Consider the following 22,715-nt stretch of genomic DNA (forward strand, 5'->3'; position numbering starts at 1 on the left):
ACTCCACAAATTTCTTGTTAACAAACTATAGTTTTGGCAAGTCAGTTTGGCAATTACACAAGTCATTTTCCCAACAATTATTTACAGACAGATGATTTCACTTAAAATTCACCGTATCCCTGACATCCTTGGAGAGCTCTTTGGTCTTGGCCATGGTGGAGAGTTTAGAATCTGATTGACTGATTGCTTCTGTGGACAGGTGTCTTTTATACAGGTAACAAGCTGATATTAGGAGCACTCCCTGTAAGAGTGTGATCCTAATCTCAGCGCATTACCTGTATAAAAGACACCAAATCTTTCTGATTGAGAGGGGGTCAAATACTTATTTCGCTCATTAAAATGCAAATCAATTTATAAAATTTTTGACATGCGTTTTTCTGGATTTTTGTTGTTGTTATTCTGTGTCACTGTTCAAATAAACCTACCATTAAAATTCTAGACTGATCATTTCTTTGACAGTGGGCAAACGTACAAATCAGCAGGAGATCAAATACTTTTTTCCCTCACTGTATGGGATTATGCAATCGGCAGCCTCCTTTTCCAAAGAATCTCAAACCTGCGGCCTTAAAGTGCATCTGAAGACCACATGCGATCATCATTAATATCAATTGAGGATGCTGAATTCACTGTTTTTATTCAGTAGTTGAGTCGCTCATTGTCACCCTTCCAATGACATCATGCAGTGTGGAGAGACTTTTCTCAACAACAACTAGGATAAGAAATCGTCTTCGCACATCAATGACAAGCAGCTGGCTGAACCACTTCAGTTTGCTGTCTTTTGAGTGTGAATTGACAGATCCATTGGATTATGATGAAATCATCACCATATTCAACTCAAAGCCTCGCCGTCTGCGCCTTGTGATGTAGGTCACGCCTTATGATAAGTCTACTAAAGGTAAGGTACTACTACTATAGTACTACTGCCCGCCATGGTATAAATGGTAACATCGAATATAGGCTTGTTTGCCCATCGAGATTAAAGTGCACCTGAAGATAAGTTTTATGTTGTTGGCAAGTTGGCAACTGGTCTAAAGTTACTGTCTTGTTTTAATATGCTGGGATGGGTAATTATTTGTATATGTAACGAGGTTGCTCCAAGTACTATGCACTAGTATAAAACAATTGTATTACTAAATAATATACGGTGCACATCGCAAAATAAATCTAATAAACAAGTAGAAAAAATGCCTATCCAAATTTTTCTATGCCTATCCCCCCAAAACATTCTGGCTACACCCCTGCTGCGAAGCCACAGGTCGAATAGTGCCCTCGATTTTGGTGTCCAGGTTAAGTTAGATTGTTTCGCATAAAAGTTGCAGGAGCCTCTCTCACACACAGCCGTTCACTCCAACATGCAAGCTCCGCCCCCACTTGATGGTTTTTGCAACTGCACGTGAAGAAACTTTAAAAGTTCTTGAAATGTTCTGGATTGACTGACCTTTATGTCTTATTGCAATAATGTACTATTGTTTCTCTTTGCTTATTTGTGCTGTTCTTGCCATAATATGGACTTGGTATTTTACCAAATAGGGCTATCTTCTGCATACCACCCCTACCTTGTCACAACACAACTGATTGGCTCAGTCCACAAATGAACTTTTAACAAGGCACACCTGTTAAATGCATTCCAGGTGAATACCTCATGAAGCTGGTTTAGAGAATGTCAAGAGTGTGCAATGCTGTCATCAAGGCAAAGGGTGGCTACTTTGAAGAATCTCAAACACTTTTTTGATTATTACATAATTCCATATCTGTTATTTCATAGTTTTATTATTTTACAATGTAGAACATATTAAAATTAAGAAAAACCCTTGAATGAGTAGGTGTGTCCAAACTTTTGACTGGTACTGTAGCTTAAAATGATTAAGTAGATGCAGAGTTACTAATTAGCTAAAATGCTAAAGTTGTCCATGATGAGATTGGAACACAAATGGGGGGTGGACCAGTATGACAAAAAAGTTTGAAAATGTATGCAATCACTATTGTAAATCACTCTGGATGATATCGTCTTCTAAATGACTAAAATGTAAAAAACAAAAACAATTGCTATATGTTCACGTTATGCACCAGATCAACCACCCTGCTTTTATTTTTGCCTTAAGTAATCTCTCTGTTATGTAACCACACCAATACTCAACATACTGTATCATACTAATTTGAGTGTCCTGGATTTTCATTTACTATATTACGTCTCGTCTATGAGACCAGCCTGTCAACTACACTATTCGGTCAAGTTTCAACAGGTATGGTAGCATTTATGGTAGCGTACACGCCCTCTGTGTGTAACAGGTAATGTACATCAGGAAGTTACTGCTCTGTCACCGCCATCGAATGTTTTAACCTGAGATTTTTCAAAATGCAAATATCGTGGGTTTGATAACATTTATCCGGAATCATTTAGGCACATCTCTTTGTTGTTTTATCAGTGGACATGCGGCTCACAAAAAAATGCGCTCGAGCGCTCCTGGGAATTGTGACTTTGCTCCTCAACCTGTCAGGTGAGAGAACGTTCAAAACATTCTTTCAAACTTAGCAAGCAGGCGTTAACGTTCAGTTGCTAATTATGTATTGAGTGTGGCCTTCCCATTCTCAATGTTGCAAAATATGTCGTTAAACTGAAGAAAGAAAGTGGTCACTCGTTTTTAGTTTGATATAAACTACCGTTCAAACGTTTGGTCACTTAATAAAAATGACCTTGTTTTTTAAAATAAAAGCACTTTGTCCATTTTAAAATAACATTAGATAATAAATATCTTATTGATATTTAATGTTGCGGGTACATTAAACAGCACCCACAAAATACCAGTCTCAACGTCATCAGTAAAGAGGCGACTACGGAATTCCGAGTCTCAAAGAAAAAGCCATATCTCAGACTGGCCAATAAAAAGAAAAGATTAAGATGGGCAAAATAACAAACACTGGACAGGACCCTGTCTTTCAAAGATAATTCGTAAAAATCCAAATAACTTCACAGACCTTCATCGTAAAGGGTTTAAACGCTTTTTCCCATGCTTGTTCAATGAACCATCAATTAATGAACATGCACCTGTAGAACAGTCGTTAAGACACTAACCGCTTACAGACTGTAGGCAATTAAGGTCACAGTTATGAAAACTAGGAGGCCTTTCCACTGACTCTGGAAAAACACCAAAAGAAAGATGTCCCTGCTCATCTGTGTGAACAAGCCTTAGGCATGCTGCAAGGAGGCATGAGTACTGCAGATGTGGCCAGGGCAATACATTGCAATGTCCAAACTGTGAGACGCCTAAAACCGCACTTCAGGGAGACAGGACGGACAGCTGATCTTCCTCGCAGTGGCAGACCACGTGTAACAACACCTGTACAGGATCGGTACATCTGAACATCACACCTGCGGGACAGTTACAGGATGGCAACAACTGCCCGAGTAACACTAAGAACTCACAATCCCTCCATCAGTGTTCAGACTGTCTGCAATAGGCTGAGAGAGGCTGGATTGAGGGCTTGTAGGCCTGTTTTAAGGCAGGTCCTCACCAGACATTACTGGCAACAACTTTGCCTATGGGCACAAACCCACCGTCACTGTACCAGACAGGACTGGCAAAAAGTGCTCTTCACTGACGAGTCACGGTTTTGTCTCATTTGCGGATTTGCGGGAACTTGCAGGTGCCTTGGTGGAAGAATAGGGTAACATCTCACAGCACAGAACTGGCAAATGTGGTGCAGTCCATGAGGAGGAGATGCACTGCAGTACTTAATGCAGCTGGTGGCCACACCAGATACTGACTTGATTTTACATTTAATACATTTTAAACTGTTTTTCACAATTCCTGACATTTAATCCTAGTAACAATTCCCTGTCTTGGGTCAGTTGGGATCACCACTTTATTTTAAGAATGCGAAATGTCAGAATAATAGTAGAGTAATTGATTTCAGCTTTTCTTTTATCACATTCCCAGTTGGTCAGAAGTTTAAATGCACTCAATTAGTATTTGGTAGCATTGCCTTTAAATTGTTTAACTTGGGTCAAACGTTTCAGGTAGCCTTCCACAAGCTTCGCACAAAAAGTTGGGTGAATTTTGTCACATTCCTCCTGACAGAGCTGGTGTAACTGAGTCAGGTTTGTAGGCCTCCTTGCTTGCACCCGCTTTTTCAGTTCTGCCCACAAACTTTCTATGGGATTGAGGTCAGGGCTTTGTGACGGCCACTCCAATACCTAGACTTTGTTGTCCTGAAGCCATTTTGCCACAACTTTGGAAGTATGCTTGGGGTCATTGTCCATTTGGAAGACCCATTTACAAACAAGCTTTAACTTCCTGACTGATGTCTTGAGATGTTGCGTCAATATATCCACATAATGTTCCTCCCTCATGATGCCATCTATTTTGTGAAGTGTACCATTCCCTCCTGCAGCAAAGCACCCCCACAACATGATGCTGCCACCCCGTGCTTCACAGTTGGGATTGTGTTCTTCGGCTTGACCCGAGGACATTTCTCCAAAAAGTATGATCTTTGTCCCCATGTGCAGTTGCAAAATATTTATTAAATCTACAAGAGGAAAATCATTTCTGCAAAAGTTTATATAAATGTTGATATTAGTTGGCAAGGGTCTTAACTTCAACAATATAGTGTTTTGATGTATTAAGACTTTTTCTGGTAGATGTTTCTAAAACCCTTTTCCATCTGCTTGATATACCTTACATTCAAAAAAATATAGACTCTTGCATTTTGGTTCTCATGGGTCCTTTTACATAGCCAGTTGCTGCAAAGCAAAAATATAGACTCTTGCATTTTGGTTCTCATGGGTCCTTTTACATAGCTAGTTGCTGCAAAGCAAAAATATAGACTCTTGCATTTTGGTTCTCATGGGTCCTTTTACATAGCTAGTTGCTGCAAAGCAAAAATATAGACTCTTGCATTTTGGTTCTCATGGGTCCTTTTACATAGTCAGTTGCTGCAAAGCAAAAATATAGACTCTTGCATTTTGGTTCTCATGGGTCCTTTTACATAGCCAGTTGCTGCAAAGCAAAAGCAAAAATATTAAGCTTTTCCGCTTTGCTCTGTAATATGAGTAGTATTTTGATTGCAATAACAATTTTCTTAATTAATTAATTAATATTGATAAATATAAACATGATAATATCTGATAACTTTAAAATTGTTACACAATATATAGAAAAAGTAGTTGTCCATTTTTTTACAGAGAAATTGGTTAAATTGCCTACCATGTCAATCACAGCCCTCTGTTTACTTGTATCATTGCACATCCTGCTAATCACCCGCAGAGGGCGAACATTTTTAATCTATTTTCTCATTCACTCTGTTGGTAACCTCGGCTTCCAGTATCCAGTACAGAAAAACGTAGTGGAACGTTCAATTAAATGGAAATGGTGCTGTACTGAAAGACCAGTTGAAAAACGGAGAGGGTTTGGGTTGTGGGCCGCAATGCACCGCTGCCTTTTAAATACGTCACTCATTGCTTCAAGGCACACCCACAGAACTGTGCAAACATACCTTTGTCTGTTCAAGAGTGTACAAGAACGTTTTGGGGTAACGTGTTGTTCAGTACAAACCGTTCTGCAAACTGAATGTACCCAAATAAGCAGACCAGAGCGGCCCCGCCCCTATTAGATAAAGGGAGCCGGATGTCTCGCTTTCGCTTCCATCTCCAGATACTCTAACTTATTTTAAAGATATAGTTCACCCAAATTATAGAATGACATATTGGTTTCCTCACCCTGTAATCAATCTATGGACAAAAAGGCTAATATCGGTCCCATAACTTGAATTGGATTTGTGCCACAAATACTCAAACGTTAGCATGTGGAAACCGTGCCAAGGAATTTAAACCAAGGCATGGATTGCTTTCATACCTTGTCCATAGACTGCTTACAGAGTAAGGAAGCCAATGTGTAATTTGGGTGAACTATCCCTTTTTAAGCCTCTTTCTGACAAGAACTTCTACAGTCTTTCATATAAAGGTGAAAGCCTGGTAGAGGATACTCTGTTGGTATTGCTTACATATTATATTATAACTGTAAAAGCATCAGATCCCCACTCTGGAACTTGGATATGCCAGTAGAGTGTATTTCATTGTTTGGTTATGTTATTAATGTTGAATTGTTCATATGTCGATATGCTATTCAAAGACGAAAGAGATCCTACCATGGTAAGTTTGGGCATAGACCAGTCATCTGACACAGGACTTGATACAGCGTACTTCCTGACAATTTGAATGCAACAGAAGGGCATTTCCATTAAAAATGAACCATGAGGGCCTCAAGTGGCGCACGAGTGACGCAGTGGTCTAAGTAGCTGTGTCAATAGAGTTTCTGGGTTCAAGTCCAGGCTCTGTCGAGACCGGCCACGACCAGGAGACCCATGGGGTGGTGCACAATTGGCCCAGCATCGTCCGGGCTAGGGGAGGGTTTGGCCGGCAGGGATGTCCTTGTCCCATCGCGCACTAGCGACTCCTATGGAGGGTCGGGTGCACAGTGTTTCCTCCAACACATTGGTGCGGCTGGCCTCCGGGCTAAGTGGGCATTGTGTCAAGAAGCAGTGCAGCTTGGTTGTGTTTCAGAGGACGCACTGCTCTCGACCTTCGCCTCTCCCGAGTCCGTACGGGAGTTGGAGCGGTGAGACAAGACTTTAACTACCAATTAGATGCCACGAAATTGGGGAGGAAAAGGGGGTAAAAAAAAACAAACAGGACCCATGAGCACCATAGTTGATTGGAACATGTCAAGTTAGGTATGTCAAGTTAGGTGACATATGGAAGCTAATAGTCTATTTTTGGAGAATTAAGGCATTTTTCAACCATTTTACAACTTAAAAATGAAAGATTCATGGATAAACAGATGGAAAAGGGGTCTTAAAAGGTATCAGAAATACTTCAAAACACTAACGTTGACGTAAAGACCTCTGCCAACTAATATCAACACTTATATTTTAGTTTTTACATTTTTTTATAAACTTTCTGTAAGTTTAAGAAATATTGCCTTGTGATTCTGTTACAAAAAACCCACACATCTAAGATATTTTCTAATTTCTCTCCTTCATGAAGAGGCAGGATAATGTAAGTTAACAGAAGTAACAAGTAATGCCAGACCTACCAATTAGTTAGTGATTTTACTCATACATTTTGTTTATGAATTATTAAGTGATTAAAACTCGTAATTCCGTTACCAAACGTAAAGAATTACTGCAACTGAATTGGCTAAAATGGGAAATCAAAATAGTCACAAACCACAGTTGGCATTTTCTGTTGTCTGGTGGTCAAACCACAAGAGTTTTTAAATTGTCAAGTCTGGACAACCCCTCCCTCTCTCTCTCTCCCTCTCTGCCTTTCTCACTCTCCAGTTAATGTCACTTCTCCCAGCTCTTACTGACACCTACCATGAGCCCCTTCTCTTTCCATTTACTGTAACCAGCACCCTCAACCACTGAGCACCGACCGTTCATGGATGTTGAATAGTAGTTGCAATTTGGTCCCTTCCTGACCCCGATGTTAACATCTACAGACGGACCAGACTATCATAGGCGTGTTTCACAAGTTTGGTTGGCGTACCGGTATAGTACAATACAGAAGAGTACAGTAAAGAAGTAGAGTACAGTATGTTGTACTGGGCTCACTGTACTCTGCTGCACTCTACTGAACTCTACCCTACTGTGCTGTATTGCACAGTACTCTACTGTGCTCTGCTGTGTGATGCCCAAACTTGTGAAGCATGAGGAGAATGACATTCATATCCATAATTTGGCATTTCTGTGTAGTACAAACCAGGAATCCATTACCATAATTCCGTTACCAGGTATAGATCCAATTCACTTGCTGTAGTTCAATAACCAAAATATATTTTTTTAAATCAGAGTTTGACACCCCATTCTTTCTGAAGACATCTTTGAATCTTTATTCGGAGCGGATATTTAAGAGTTTTTGGAAAATGTGCTTACATAAAAATAGATTTGACCATATTTCCGTTACCAAAGTTTACATCTGCACAGTTCTTCCACTAAATTAGTTTTTGTTACATTTTCAGTGGAAATTGTTCAAAGTAGGCCTTGTGCATAGTTGTATGGTTTGTTAAACTTTGAAATCAATGGTTTTTGATTGGTATACATTTTTTTAAGTGAAATAAAACTAAGTGAAAGCGTAATTCCGTTATTGTGGAATTGCCCAGAACCTCCATTCATATTTTCCTTTGAAGGAACATGTAGTGTTCTGTACGGATGTGTATTTGTGAAATAACTGGTGCAGCCTTAAGTCCAGATATGACAATAGCTTCTAGCCTGCTCCCAATGTTCAGTGAAACTTAACTACTAAGTCACTGTTTTATAATCTTTTTTCCCATGTATATTTGTTACCTTTAGCTCAAAACTCTTAGCCTGTTCATTGACTCCAACAACAGTTTTACTACTCAATACAATGACATAGTAGTGAACTAGCCTTTTCAGTTTGGACTTTGCAAAATATTCCAAATAACCTTTTCTTCGTTCTGTTCACTCAGAATGTCTGCGCATGACCATCCGCCCTGACAAAGATGCTACTGTGACTGTGTCGTCCTCACTGCTCCTTCCATTGGAACAGTGTTCCGTATGCAAGGTCAATGGCACTAAGAATGACACCCAGACGACTTGTCACTCATCGCTGGCCCTGGTCCCCGATGAGGATGTCACCTTGCTCTTCAACTGTACTGAACCACCACAAAGTGCTTTCGTCATCCAGATCCACAGGAAAATCGGTGAGTCTAGAGAAACTTTGTAGTATTGGATTTCATTTTAGACTGCCAGCTCAATTCGATCAAACCAGTATTGCCGTATTTACACAGTCAAAAATATGTACAACACAGGCAGATGCTTCAGAAGTTGACATCCTGGGGTGGTAGTTGTCAGCGAAGATGCTGCATAAAAACAGCTAAGGCTACCTTTTAGATCTGGCCCCAAGGGTGAACCGTTAAGCAGGTTTTGTTTAGGTTTCTTCCGGTCTTACCTGTTATGTGATTTTATTTTACCCAGAATGCACCAATGACACCTGCAGCCCTGCCACAGGTGTGGCTCAGCCTTCCCTCTTCTCAGAGTTCATTAGAACACTCGTCTGGGACCTAAGTGTGCCGGAGAAGACCGTTATGAATTTGGACTTCCCTGTTGACAGGCTGAAGGAGATGACTGAATCAGAGTTGTGTCAAGATGGCTACCAGTACACTGTAACCAGGACCAACACTGAACGAGAGGTCAAAACTCAGACATACTGCAAGAATGGCCTCGTGGCTCACCTTCATATACCGAGCCAAGCCACAGTGTCTTTGCAAGTTCCAAAAGGCAGAGAGGTGGATTCCTCTATATTCACGGCCAAACCAATAAAGAAACGTAAGCTATTTCAAATGTTCTGTTCATGTCTAACTCTAATGTGAGAAGTGTATGTACAGGGAATTATCTTTTGTTGAAATCAGATCTATAAATTAGTGTTTACGTTTCAAATTTTCCTCAGAGAGCCGGATGATCTCCGTGACTCCAGAGCCAGACACTATCGTCACCATCAGCAGAAACACCAAAGCCAAAGAGTGCAGTGTGTGTGTTGGGGAGGGGCCTACCTGCAACCCCAAAGAACTCGTCCTGAGAGCTGCCCGCAACACCTCTGTGAAGTTCACCTGCCCACAGCCACAAGATGTCTTCAGTGTGGAGATCAACAGGGAGATTGGTAAGACGCCTCAGACCCATTTTCCTGGCCCCTTGACCTGACTTCTAGTAGCATTTGATTGAGCATGCCTAACACAATGGACCCAATGAAATAGTCTCGACAGTGCAAAAGCTGCTCATCGGTTAGCTTCACTAATGCAATGTTTTTCCTCCTCCAGATTGCACAGAGATCACCTGCAGCGGGAACATCGTCCAGACGGAGTCCTCCCTCTTCCCAGACTTCAACAGAACCTTCACCTGGGACCTGAAAGTTCCACCTGGCCTTTCCTTCCAGCTGGACTTTCCATCGCCGGGAATGAGACAGATTCTACCCTCTGAGACCTGTCCTGACGAGCATACCTACACCATCATCACGTATCAGCGCACCGGGCTCGCCACCATCGGCATTTTTTGCCCAGGCGGCAGCATCACTAGGATCCAGGTGTTGTACAAGGGCCGGGTGTCCCTGCAGGTCCCTGGGGACAGGAAGCTGGAGCCGCTGGACTTCAAGGTCACCGTCGGACCGGAAATTAAAAGTGAGTGTCTGGCAGCTGTTGGAGGAGCCATAAAAAATAAATGCCTGTTGAGGTCACTGAGTTAATCTCTATTAGCTTGTATGTATTCGGTAGACTTCCCTTTACAGAATTTGTCATGTCATTATACCTCATTTAACCCCTTTCCTTCCAGTGCTGGCTGTGGTAAAAGTCAACCTACCTCGAGGGGTATCAGATACAGACTTCCTCTCAGCCAACTACCCTAGAGGTTTCCCTGATGACGACCTGATGAGGTGGGACTTCACGGTGCCTGGCATGCATAACTACACGGTTAACTTCCTGAATCACACAGAGTCTCTTTGCCAGAAGAAGGAAGTGATGGTGATGTACCACAAGGCGCGTGGGAAGGTGGGCATCCAGAAGACCCTGGCGGACCCCCAGCCAACACACAGGCAGGGCAGCTTCACCATGACCCTATTTAACTGTGAGACAGACAGGACCAAACCGGGCCTGTCCCTCAAATTTAGGGTCTCAGTGATGAGGAGCGGCCATCCAGGTACAAAGGCTATTGGCAATCATAAATTGTTATGACATGATTTGTGTTGTAAGATACAACAAAAATGCTTCTTTATTCTATACATGCAATCTGTTAAACCAACCCTAGAGTTTTCCAAACCAATATAATACTAATATTTCCATTATAAATGTTTAAAAAAACATATTGTAGCCTAAAATTAGCCTGATCATTCATTCATTCAATCAAATTAAATGAGTGGTGATCGGTGAACTATTTCTCAGAAGATGATTGTGCCTGTTTGTCTTTTATTCCCTGGTCAGTTCTCTGCACTGTAAATCTGTCCGAGGATGAAGGGCTAGTCCTCCACTTTAAGAAGAGGGGATCTGACCCCTACTGTGAGATGAGGAAGGACTCTGTGCTCCAGGAGAAGATCACAGTTCCCTCAAGGACCAAAGCCAGGCTTTCTTTCCTGGACTGTCCAAGTGAAGACCTACGTCTGACAGCCGTAAAAACCATAGGTACTGTAACAATACATACATTAGCGTTGCATGTATTGCCTCCAAAACATAGAAACTTAAGCTTCTTATTAGAGTGTATTTGTGACAAAGCTAGAACAAATGATCTTTGTGTTTTGTTTATCTAAAGATGTGATGGACTAAGAATATGAATGTATGTAAACCCATTATAATATCTCAAGCCTCTGTGGATCTATTCCAGGATGCCGGAGTTTAGACTCGTGCTCCGTGACTGGGACTCTCCTCACGGTCCCTAAAATGCCGACGTGCCTCCCTACGCTACTTCAAAGCTTCACCTGGCACCTCATTATCCCAGTATATGGCACCGTGGATTTACTGTCCCCCACAGGAAACCTCAGGCAGTCCCTGCCAGGGCAGGAGTGCAATGGCAGTGTCTCCCTTCACATAGCAGAGGGTGATGGGTCCTCCATTGGCTACTTCTGCTCCGAAGGCATCATTCGCAAAATCCAAGTGCACTCCAACGTCTCTATTACTGCCACAGCGAAGGACCTTAGCCTGATTCAAGGGCCTTTCCTCAATGTGTCCTTCAGTGAAAGAATCTCAGGTATGCTAACTGGTTTTGCAGTTGTTGTTTTTTTCATTATTATTATTTTTTTTTTAAGTAACTTCAGTTACAATCTCACTTGACAGTTCTGTTAACTCATACCCAAATAATGTTGTTGACTCATCCTGTACCTCTATTGGTGGCCAAAGCATAAATTCACTTCAAACTTGTATCTCAAACAGACCGTTTCAAAAATGCTTTTTGCAGAGTATGATGTCATACGCATGAGGAGGATGAGCTGACCAATCAGCGGTCTATTTCTAATTAATATTTTTAATCACCGTTATAAGCCCACACCATTCTGTTGTTGGGGGTACACCACCACCATTCCAACACAGAAAAGCTGCTTTTTAACTTAATTAATTAAACAAATTGTACGGAAAACAATTTCACTCATTTTGTAGTTAATTGTAGGACATATTTCATAGATGTCTGGAAACACTGGACAGTTACTTTAATACTCTCTTCACTTACCTTTTTATGGTTCCTTGTGTTACATCCACAAGAGGGCACAGACATACAGCAATGGCAAGGGGATTTGTTTTAACAATGGTTTCAATGGAAAATGACATTTTCACTCTCTTCAACCACTGTGTTCAAACTGTATTGAAAATGTATTGTTCTTCGTCATTTCCTTTTGTCCCTCAGACAGCATCATATATACAGTCCAGCCCGGAATGGGTTCCCCTGCCCTCCTGGCCACCCCAAACTGGCCCAGCGGCATGAAGCCATACTCCACCGTGTCCTGGATCATCAATCTGCCGGGCCACCTCCAGGCCGACCTGCTGTTGACCAACATCAGCCAGCCCAAGTGTGGCAAGGGGCACACGTTCATCAAGGTGCAGACCCTGGGCTCTCCAGAGGAGCTATTGAGTCGAAGGGAGGATAAGGAGGCAGAGGACAAGCTGATGGTCCCTGAGAGCTTCTACCTCAACATGTCCAACTGTATGCCGGAGAACGGACACTTCAGTGTGCTCAGCAAGGTTACCCTGCAGAAGACTAGCCGTAAGGGTCCTGTTTGTAATGTTACGATAAGAGTTGTGACCTAATATGTTTGTGCTAAGATATCTGCATAATTCTAGCATTCGTCTCACAAGACCTTTTTGGTTATTTCAACAACTCTGAAGTGATCTAAAATTTGAGGGCAAAAAGAAAACAATAATAGTTGTTTTAATTGGATGTCTATATCGTAAATGACATCAATACACACGTATGGGAATTATTAGGGGTACTTGATGATCTCATAATCATCAACACAGTATTGACTCTGCTTGACTCAACTCAGAATATATGTTCATCCCTCTAAGTGTGAAAAAAGCTCAGCGATATGTCAAGAAATGGAAGAGAAAATCACAACTTTCTAGGAAATAAATATTGCGCTCTCAATCAAACCCTAATAACTCAACTTCTCTTTGTTTCAAAGCAGGTGTTGAGATGTATCTCTCTACACACACACACACAGTGCCTTCGGAAAGTATTCAGACCCCTTGAATTTTTCCACATTTTGTTACATGACAGCCTTATTCTAAATAGTTTTTGCACATTTGATAAAAAACAGAACTACCTTATTTAAAGTATTCAACCTCTTTGCTATGAGACTTGAAATTGAGCTCAGGTGTATCCTGTTTCCATTGATCATCCTTGAGATGTTTCTACAACTTGATTGGAGTCCACCTGAGGTCTATTCAATTGATTGGACGTGATTTGGAAAGGCACACATCTGTCTATATAAGGTCCCACAGTTGGCAGTGCATGTCAGCAAAAACCAAGCCATGAGGTCAAAGGAATTGTCCGTAGCACGTCGAGACAGGATTGTGTCGATGCACAGATCTGGGGAACGGTACCAAAAACATTCTGCAGCATTGAAGGTCCCCAAGAACACAGGGGCCTCCATCATTCTTAAATGGCAGATGTTTGGAACCACCAGGACTCTTCCTAGAGTTGGCCATCAGGCCAAACTGAGCAATCGGGGGAGAAGGGTCTTGGTCAGGGAGGTGACCAAGAACCTGATGGTCACTCTGACAGAGCTCTAGAGTTCCTCTGTGGAGATAAGAGAAACTTCCAAAAGGACAACCATCTCTGCAGCACTCCACCAATCAGGCGTTTATGGTAGAATGGCCAGATAGATGGCACTCCTCAGTAAAAGGCACATGACAGCCTGCTTGGAGTTTGCCAAAAGGCACCTAAAGACTCCCAGACCATGAGAAACATTTATTTTGGTCTGATGAAACCAAGATTGAACTCCCTGGCCTGAATTCCATGCGTTACATTTACATTTACATTTAAGTCATTTAGCAGACGCTCTTATCCAGAGCGACTTACATCTGGAAGAAACCTGGCACCATCCCTATGGTAAGGCATGGTGGCGGCAGCATCATGTGGGGATGTTTTTCAGCTGCACAAACTGGGAGACTAGTGATGATAACCTGCTCCAGAGCACTCAGGACCTCGGAAAGTTTACCTTCCGGACAGGACAACGACCCTGAGCACATAGCTTAGACACATGCAGAAGTGGCTCCGTGACAAGTCTCTAAATGTCCTTGAGTGGCCCCCGCCAGAGCCCGGACTTGAGCCCGATCTAACATCTGGAGAGACATGGAGATAGCTGTGCAACAATGGTCCCCATCCAACCTGACAGAGCTTGAGAGGCTCTGCATAGAAGAATGGGCTCGAGGCTGTAATTGCTGCCAAAAGTGCTCCAACAAAGTACTGAGTAGAGTGTAAATACTTGTGATATTTCATTTTTTAAATGTTGAATAAATTAGCCAACATTTCTAAAAATCTATTTTGCTTTGTCATGGGGTACTGTGTGTAGATTTATGAGGGGGGGGGGACAATTTAATCAATTTTAGAGTAAAGTTATAACAAGATGTGTAAAGTCAAGAGGTCTGAATACTTTCTGAAGGTCCTGTGTATGTATAACAACATTTTAATGAAACTGCATGCAATTCAGGTGTGAACCTTAACTCTCAGCATGTATTACTGTCTCTAGTACATTTGAGAAAAGCAACGCAATACATCAAGGATGAGTGTTTTTAATTGTTACAAGGAAGGGTTTATAATGCGTCTATGCAACTGTGTTCCAGCCTGCTCATACGCCAGCACCTCATTTTATTGCTACTTGCAGCTATATTTGTCTCATTCTTACCATATGTAAATCACGATTCTGTCCTTCTTGTGTGTGTCCCTCTGTAGAGCTGCTCCTGAGCGGCATCCTGGGTGCTGTGGGAGCAGTGCTGTTCCTTATGCTTATTGTGCTGGCAGTCTTCTTGGTGTTCAGGTGAGAACACCTACCAAAACAATCCATATATAGCTTTGATGTTGAGGTCATTTTATGACTTGCCCCCCCCCCCCCCCCCCCCCCTCTCCCCCATAGTGTGATGTCTTCTTGACTCAACCATTTGTATTCCTCTTTCGTGCTTTGCAGGAAGAAGAAAAGAGCGATGGTCAATGAGGCTTCCATCTGCATAGGGAAAGGGAATATCTTCATCCCAGGCGATCATGTGTTCCCCAAAACTCGGTCGGACAGCGAGTCTCACATTTACGCCTCCATCGAAGACACCATGGTGTACAGCCACCTGTTGCGCGAGCCCAGCTACGTGGGCGCCATCCAGGACCACTTCCAAGGACAGCCGGTCGACACCTATCGGACGTTCATGGCGCTCCAGGATGGAGTGCCAGAGATCACAGAGACGGCTGCAGACCATGAGCCTGAACTGGTGCCTGAGATGAACGAGTATAGACCTTTCTTGGACCCGTCGGAAACCTTCATCCCGTCGAGACCTCGCACACCCATTGACCGCCAGGACAGCATGGGCTTCATGGACCGCAGGATGGTAGACAATGAGCTCTACACGTTCAAGAGCACTGGGGACATTAATACGATTAGATTGTCGGGGGCAAACCAAATCCTAGATCCAGAGACCTTCATCGACTCGAAGGGGGAGGAATCCATTTAGCGTGAGGCGGTACTGTGAGATGGACTACTGTTACTCATTTCACATAGCTCAACGTGTTTCAGGTTCACTGCAGTGGAGAAATGGGGTGTAAAATGTGCCTTTGCGTAACATTCAGGGCGTCTCTATTAGTGGTGTTGTGCCTACTGCACAAGACCATCAGACAAATTACTATTACTGTCTTTCACTGGAGCCTGAGTCTGTTTCCTCCAAGCTCCCAGAGAGTAATTTCTGAAATGACACACGGTGCTGCTCTTCTGTGTTTACATTACTGGTCTACTTGGTTTTTGTGTATATTTCTTGATAGTATTTTAATAGTTTTATATGCTAGTATATATTGAATGTTGCCCTGGACACTGGTGTGTTATGGGTTTAAGAGCCGGGCTGCTTGTTTTGTACCTAGTGTTGTTTATGCCTTGTGGCAAGGGTTTTTCCTCTGTAAATATGTGTTTTTATACATTTCTCTGCCATTTTTTTTTATTTTTAAATTCCTTAGACATTCCTTTTGAGTGGTCTGAGTACAGTGTGATATTGTGAATAATACTGTATCTAGGATAGATAAGGGAATCAATCCAAAAAAATATTGCTTCAGAAGGTGTCTTGTTGTGATGGGAAAAGTGACATTCTTCCATCCTTTGGCTAAAACCTGTGACCTTTAAAGTCCTGGCTTGTAGTTTGTTATAACCACAGGAACTTCAACCACGGAAGGCAGGATGATTGTATGGCAGGTTTTCATTGAAGTAGTTACCAAGAGTGACTTTTTAAGGGAAACAACCAAACCTTTAGCAAGATGCCAAGGGTCAACAGATTATGACAATCCTCTTGCGGTAATACACCTCTGTTTACAATTTTGTCTCATCTGTTCAATTTTGTCTCATCTGTTCGAAGGTTTAAAAATATATATATTTTTTAAATGTCACTTTTCCCGCTACAAGATTTGATACATGTTAAATGAACGTGTCTTCCTAAGACGTTTTCTTTGTTCAGTAATGTGTAATAGTTGGGTTTTCAATGTCTTTACATTTTCTTAGACAAGCCCCTATTATAATTTCATAATTTTTATTGAGATTTTATGTGTTCAGGCTAGACATCTTGTGATGAAAACAAACAAGTATTCAAAGGGCTAGCACTCTGAAATAATTGTTGTAAATTAGATAGGAAAGCATTCTATATGGTAATGTAAGGATCTCATACTTGTGAAAATTCACATGAAAATGTGTCATTGTCATTGGGACAGTTTCGCCGGACACAGATTAATCCTAGTCCTTGGATAATCCTTAATCTGTGTCCAAGAAACCACCATGTTTTACAAAGAATTCTCCAACATTTTTGATAACCTTATCAGCTCTAGAAAAGTGTCAGTAACTTGTTCCAAATGTTAAAAAATATACATTTTCATGGGTTGAATTTAAAACCAAAGTGTACATTGTGGAAAAGAATACATGGTAGCGAACAAAAAATATAATTCAAGCATGGGAAATGCAACTAACAAATTGCACGCCTTAGACTATGTTGAACTCGCAGACAGAGGCCTTCTCCTCACGACAGTTCTTGTCTAACCATTTCCCACCAGTGGCCTCCGAGAGGATGACACAGTTCTGGGAACGATCTGTCTTTGGGGATCTGGAATCAGAGTCCCAGTTCTTGTAGAGGATGCGGTTACCCGTCTGATCCATCCAGTTGCCCTCAGTCACCATGTCGCTGATGCCCAGCCAGATCTGCTCGCCTGGGCCGATGCTCTGGTGGACGTAGTCGCTGAGCTGGTCGTTCTGGTCCTTGGACAAGGGGGTACCGAGTACACCCCCCAGGGCAATGCAGTCGTCAAAGGCTGTGTGGTAGCTTTTCTTCAGCGGCTCAGCCAGGAAACACTTGCCATGAACCTTGACCCCTTTCAAACAAACTGAGGAGCCAAGTGAAAATTGTAGTGTCAGAGCGTCTTTAGAAGTGTTAAAACAGAAACCGATACTGTTATTTATGTCCAAAAGTTCCTGAACAATACCAGTGTGTGTGAATCTCACCTGACTGCAAAGCCTGTTGCTCCTTCATAATATTTAGATCCTGAACAATGTCATTGATCTGCTTCTGCAGCTCCTCTATGGCTGCGCCTTTGCCTTCATCTGGAGCATGACAGAACAGAAACGGGGGAGGGGAACAGGATGGACTCAAAGATGACGCAAAGTTTGAGCAATAGGCTACTGCTCCAGTGAGGTGGCAATGCCAGATGTGTTGCTTGAAATTATTGATGTGTATTGCAGGAAATGTTCTGGCAAGACTAATAAAATCCTATTTTACTCAAAATAGTTAATCTTCCGAACAATGAGAGCTGTGTGTAACAAACATTTAATTTCTCTCAGATTCAAAATGATTGATTTTAAAAATAATTTAAACACTGGACATAAATATCATTCTGACCATTATATAGAGTGCGAGGCACCCACCACCTACCCTTTTTAACCATTTTCTTCGTAGAGAAAGCCTGCTGGAATGAGCAGTCCACCAAGAGGAGTATTCCAAAAACCAAACAGGTTCTTCTGAACTCCATGGTTAGGTCTGTTGTTGAATGACTGCTTCAATGTGGAGCCTAGCAATTTATGTCCTCAAGTCCTCCACAAAAGGAAAAAACAGTGTAATTGAAAACTGCTGCCTGGAGCTGGAGCTGTCTAACCTCAGAACCTGATACTCTCAGTCCCAGACATCACATGCACTGTGACATCCTTATCTGATTTCTGGATGTCCCAGTGGTCCCACCCTCTACTTTGAAAAAGAACAATAGGGTGTAGTGGTTCAAATTTGAGTCAAATGGCATCTCTTACTCACATTATGGTCAACTAAAGTCATTGGTCTTTGGTATTATTGCCATGCAACTTAATTTCTTTGCTTTTATTTGTTATTTTTACTCAGGATCTTGGTCAGGTTTTTAAATGGTAAAGTAGTAAACATACGTTTTTTTTTGGACCGGCCTCCTCTCTGGCAAAGTAGATCATATGCTCCAGGCCACGGTTCTTAGGCAGTGGAAATGGTCCTGTCTCACATCTGCTCTTTTGGATGTGCACTTTATGCTCCTCTGACGAATCTGACACGTGTTAAAAGGACAATAGGACACAGTGACTATCGCCGTCAAGAGTATCTACTCAATTACAGAAAAAAGATATTCAGTTATAGAGGTATACCGTATCAGTACTCTACGGTTTTAACTTCACTTAAATGCTGAACATTCGTGTAATCCTGACCAATCTGGAAGACAAAAGTAAGAGGATTAGTTTTTATTGGAGCCATTTGAATGGCAAGAACACACTGCTCAAGTTACACGTGTTGAATTTGGTCATTATTTGTAAACTCAGTAGTGGTAAAAAAACATGTTTGCCATCTGCCGCCTCCACCTTAGTTCAGCACTCAAGTAAACATCATTAACCTTTCATCAAAATACTCATACAGGTCATTTCTATCGGTGATTCAAAATGTCCCTGCTTTGAAGTGTAAGGAAGACAGACAAATTTAACACTGTTGCATAACCTAATAGTTAAAAAAAATAATTAAAGCCTACTTTCTGTCTCTTCTTTCCCAGACTCTCCTTCTGGAGAAGCTCCATGAGGGCTTTCCCTACCCGTTTCCCTGTCTGTAGAGATATACAACAGAGCATAGAAATATGTGTGTGTGAGTGTAAATATACTGGTGGAGACCAGAATAGTAAACAAACAAAAATTGTCCCCACAAGGTCGAATACCATTTCTAGGGGGTTAAGGTTAGAATTAGGTATAGGGTTAGGAGCTAGGCTTAGGTTTAGGGTGAGGGTTAGCAGCTAGGGTTAAGGTTACGTTTTCAGGTTAGGGTTAGGGTAAGGGTACGGGTTAGGTTTAGGGGTTACGGAAAAAAAGGATTTTGGATGGGACTGAATTGTGTGCCCCCACTAGGTTAGTTGTACAAGACTGTGTGTGGATGTGTGCGTGTAGTGTTCTCCGGTATACAGCACTTGTATACATATACATTGCATTGCATTCACATAAACCAAATAAACTGTACACACACACTTCATGAATTTCCTCTGCACAAAATTCCCCCAAAGGGTGTAATTGTGTAAACAACTTTGTGATGTGCTGATAAGGTTAAACCTTGATACAGCTGAACATTCAATGCTAATACGTTTGTTGGGGTGAGAGAGGACAGATATGAAGAGGAGCGCATGTGTCCTTTCTCACCTCTGTCATCTCAAAGATGCTCTCTGGGTCCAGGCTGCCTCCCACCTTCCTGACGCAGTTGACCGTCCCGTTGTGTGTGACAGAGATGATCAGGCTGGCCACTGAACACACCTTCTCCTACAGTGTGGCGTACACCACAAATAAAAGACAATGACTAAATTGACAAAACTCGTAAAAGGAATGAAATAAACGAAAACGTGTTTCTCATACGGTTAGCATAGCTTGTGTACTCTGCAAACAATGTGTCCACTCCGATAATGACAACCGGAAGACTGGAATAATAATACTGAATGCCTTCAAATAAATGACTTTATCCAAAGTAACAAACATTGTAGATTAGACATTCGGTAACGTACTACTACGGTAAATGTACTACTATGTAATTGGGAATTGAAATACACTAACAATCAAACGCAAACAATTCACTCAATGAAGTTATGAAACAATTAATGAACGCAAATTGGCAGGAGAGAGCGCACTGGAGACGTGCAGCTGGGCGCATTGTCAATCCAACGTCTGCATTGGCCATGCAGCATTTATGATGATGTGGCCTTCGCAGAATTCAGAGCATTCATATTTCTTGCGCTTCGCAGAGCTGTTGTCATATAAGTGAGTTTGTGTTCATACAGGATGACCTCTGAATGCCTCTGGAGGCTCAGCAATTGCGTCAAACCCTCCACATGGAGCCTCCCTCCTACCACATTTTTGGATCAAGAATACATTGGTTTAAGCATAAAGGGGCTTTTAGTCTAGGCCTCCGCAATTGATTCGTTTCCTGAGATGGGCGCAAAGCTCGACTAAAACAATCTCGGTTGACTAATTGGGGTCAGCCCTAACTGAATCATAATAATAAATAATAATACATAATAAATACGAAAATACATACTTTAAAGTTTGAAAATTGCATCAATGCTGAATAGCGAGATGCAGACAGTCCATTTGGCCGTGACAACGTTCTTCTCATCTTTGTCCACTACAATATTAAAACTTGTCCCCACGGATGACATTCCCCTTGACTGCTTCTTTTCACTATACTCGTTCACCTGTAACTTTGGTTTTACTTAAATGAAAAAGGCCTATATATTCGCAATCAACAGCAGCCTAGGTAGGCCAAGGTTAATTTCACTCGCTCTCTCCTCAGCAGCAGGCGTACGTGAGGTGAGCAGCCGGAACCAGTTTCAGCTATACGTTTTATTTAGTTGGAATTGGCTGACATAGATAACGAGCTCGCGCAGTTCTCATCACCTTACACATTGAATTAACAGAGGATGGGTCCAGTCGGTAAATCAATGTTAATTGCACATGCCCGAGGCCTATGGCAATTATATTGAACAACAAATATAAATGCAATATGGAACAATTTCAAAGATTTTACTGAGTTAGAGTTCATATAAGGAAATCAGTTAATATAAATAAATAAATTAGGCCCTAATCTGGATTTCACATGACTGGGAATACAGATATGCATCTGTTGGCCACAGATACCTTAAATTAAAAGGTAAGGGCATGGATCAGAAAACCAGCAATATCTGGTGTGACCAATGTTTTCCTTCTGCAGCAAGACACATCTCCTTCCCATAGAGTTGATCAGGCTGTTGATTGTGGCCTGGGGAGTGTTGTCCCGCTCCTCTTCAATGGCTGTGTGAAGTTGCTGGATATTGGCTGGAACTGGAACGTGCTGTTGTAAACGTTGATCCAGAGCATCCCAAAAATGCTTAATGGGTGACATATCTGGTGAGTATGCAGGCCATGGAAGAACTGGGAACAGTTTTAGCTTCCAGGAATTGTGTACAGACCTTGCGATGTGGGGTTGTGAATTATTATGCTGAAACATGAGGTGATGGTGGCGGATGAATGGCACGACAATTGGCCTCAAGATCTCATCACGGTATCTCTGTGCATTCAAATTGCCATTGATAAAATGCAACTGTGTTAGTTATCCATAGTTTATGCCTGCCCATACCATAACCCCACCGCCACCATAGGGCACTCTGTTTACAACGTTGACATCAGCAGACCCCTCTGCAGTTGTGAAGCTGGTTGGACGTACTGCCATCTTCTCTAAAACAACGGAGGCAGCTTATGGTAGATTAATGAACATTGAATTATCTGGCAAAAACTTTGGTAAACATTCTAGCAGTCCAGCATGCCATTACACGTTCCCTCAAAACTTGAGACATCTGTGGCATTGTGTTGTGTGACAAAACAGCACATTTTAGAGTGGCCTTTTATTGTCCCCAACACAAAGTGCACCTGTGTAATGATAATGCTGTTTAATCAGCTTCTTGATATGCCACATATGTCAGGTGGATGGATAATCTTAGCAAAGGAGAAATGCTCACTAACAAGATGTAAACAACTTTCTGCACACCATTTTAGAGAAATAAGCTTTTTGGGTATATGGAACATTTCGGGGATCTTTTATTTCAGCTCATGAAACATTACATTTACATTTACATTTAAGTCATTTAGCAGACGCTCTTATCCAGAGCGACTTACAAATTGGTGCATTCACCTTATGACATCCAGTGGAACAGCCACTTTACAATAGTGCATCTACATATTTTAAGGGGGGGGACAGGAAGAGGGCGATGAGAAGGATTACTTTATCCTATCCTAGGTATTCCTTAAAGAGGTGGGGTTTCAGGTGTCTCCGGAAGGTGGTGATTGACTCCGCTGTCCTGGCGTCGTGAGGGAGTTTGTTCCACCATTGGGGAGCCAGAGCAGCGAACAGTTTTGACTGGGCTGAGCGGGAACTGTACTTCCTCAGTGGTAGGGAGGCGAGCAGGCCAGAGGTGGATGAACGCAGTGCCCTTAT

At 42.0% G+C, this 22,715-nt stretch overlaps 2 protein-coding genes and 1 long non-coding RNA gene across 4 annotated transcripts; 1 reads left to right on the plus strand and 2 right to left on the minus strand.

The window, feature by feature from the left end:
• Positions 1 to 2,233: 2,233 nt before the first annotated feature.
• LOC124043654 (CUB domain-containing protein 1-like) lies at positions 2,234 to 16,867 on the plus strand. 2 transcript variants are annotated; one of them, XM_046362458.1, is made up of 12 exons: positions 2,234 to 2,289; positions 2,427 to 2,498; positions 8,487 to 8,720; positions 8,995 to 9,345; positions 9,467 to 9,676; positions 9,834 to 10,190; positions 10,342 to 10,704; positions 10,986 to 11,183; positions 11,383 to 11,745; positions 12,394 to 12,750; positions 14,941 to 15,025; positions 15,173 to 16,867. In XM_046362458.1, the coding sequence occupies exons 2-12, from the start codon at positions 2,432 to 2,434 to the stop codon at positions 15,702 to 15,704; spliced, it is 3,117 nt and encodes a 1,038-aa protein (XP_046218414.1). In that variant the 5' UTR covers positions 2,234 to 2,289; positions 2,427 to 2,431; the 3' UTR covers positions 15,705 to 16,867. The 2 variants fall into 2 exon arrangements, with proteins under 2 accessions (XP_046218414.1, XP_046218413.1); XM_046362457.1 differs by lacking the exon at positions 2,234 to 2,289 and having other exon boundaries at positions 2,303 to 2,498.
• Positions 16,744 to 18,370, minus strand: LOC124043655 (tetranectin-like). The gene is made up of 3 exons (XM_046362459.1): positions 18,147 to 18,370; positions 17,720 to 17,818; positions 16,744 to 17,601 (listed from the first exon to the last, which is right to left on the minus strand). Exons 1-3 carry the CDS (start codon positions 18,241 to 18,243, stop codon positions 17,204 to 17,206), a joined length of 594 nt encoding a protein of 197 aa, XP_046218415.1. The 5' UTR covers positions 18,244 to 18,370; the 3' UTR covers positions 16,744 to 17,203.
• A 421-nt stretch (positions 18,371 to 18,791) lies between these two features.
• Positions 18,792 to 20,014, minus strand: LOC124043656. Its single transcript, XR_006840359.1, has 3 exons — positions 19,898 to 20,014; positions 19,246 to 19,317; positions 18,792 to 18,935 (listed from the first exon to the last, which is right to left on the minus strand). It is a non-coding gene; the product is annotated as an uncharacterized LOC124043656 (long non-coding RNA).
• Between the last annotated feature and the right edge of the window lie 2,701 nt (positions 20,015 to 22,715).

The sequence above is a fragment of the Oncorhynchus gorbuscha genome, linkage group LG09, assembly GCF_021184085.1.
Source record: "Oncorhynchus gorbuscha isolate QuinsamMale2020 ecotype Even-year linkage group LG09, OgorEven_v1.0, whole genome shotgun sequence".
Taxonomy (NCBI): domain Eukaryota; kingdom Metazoa; phylum Chordata; class Actinopteri; order Salmoniformes; family Salmonidae; genus Oncorhynchus; species Oncorhynchus gorbuscha.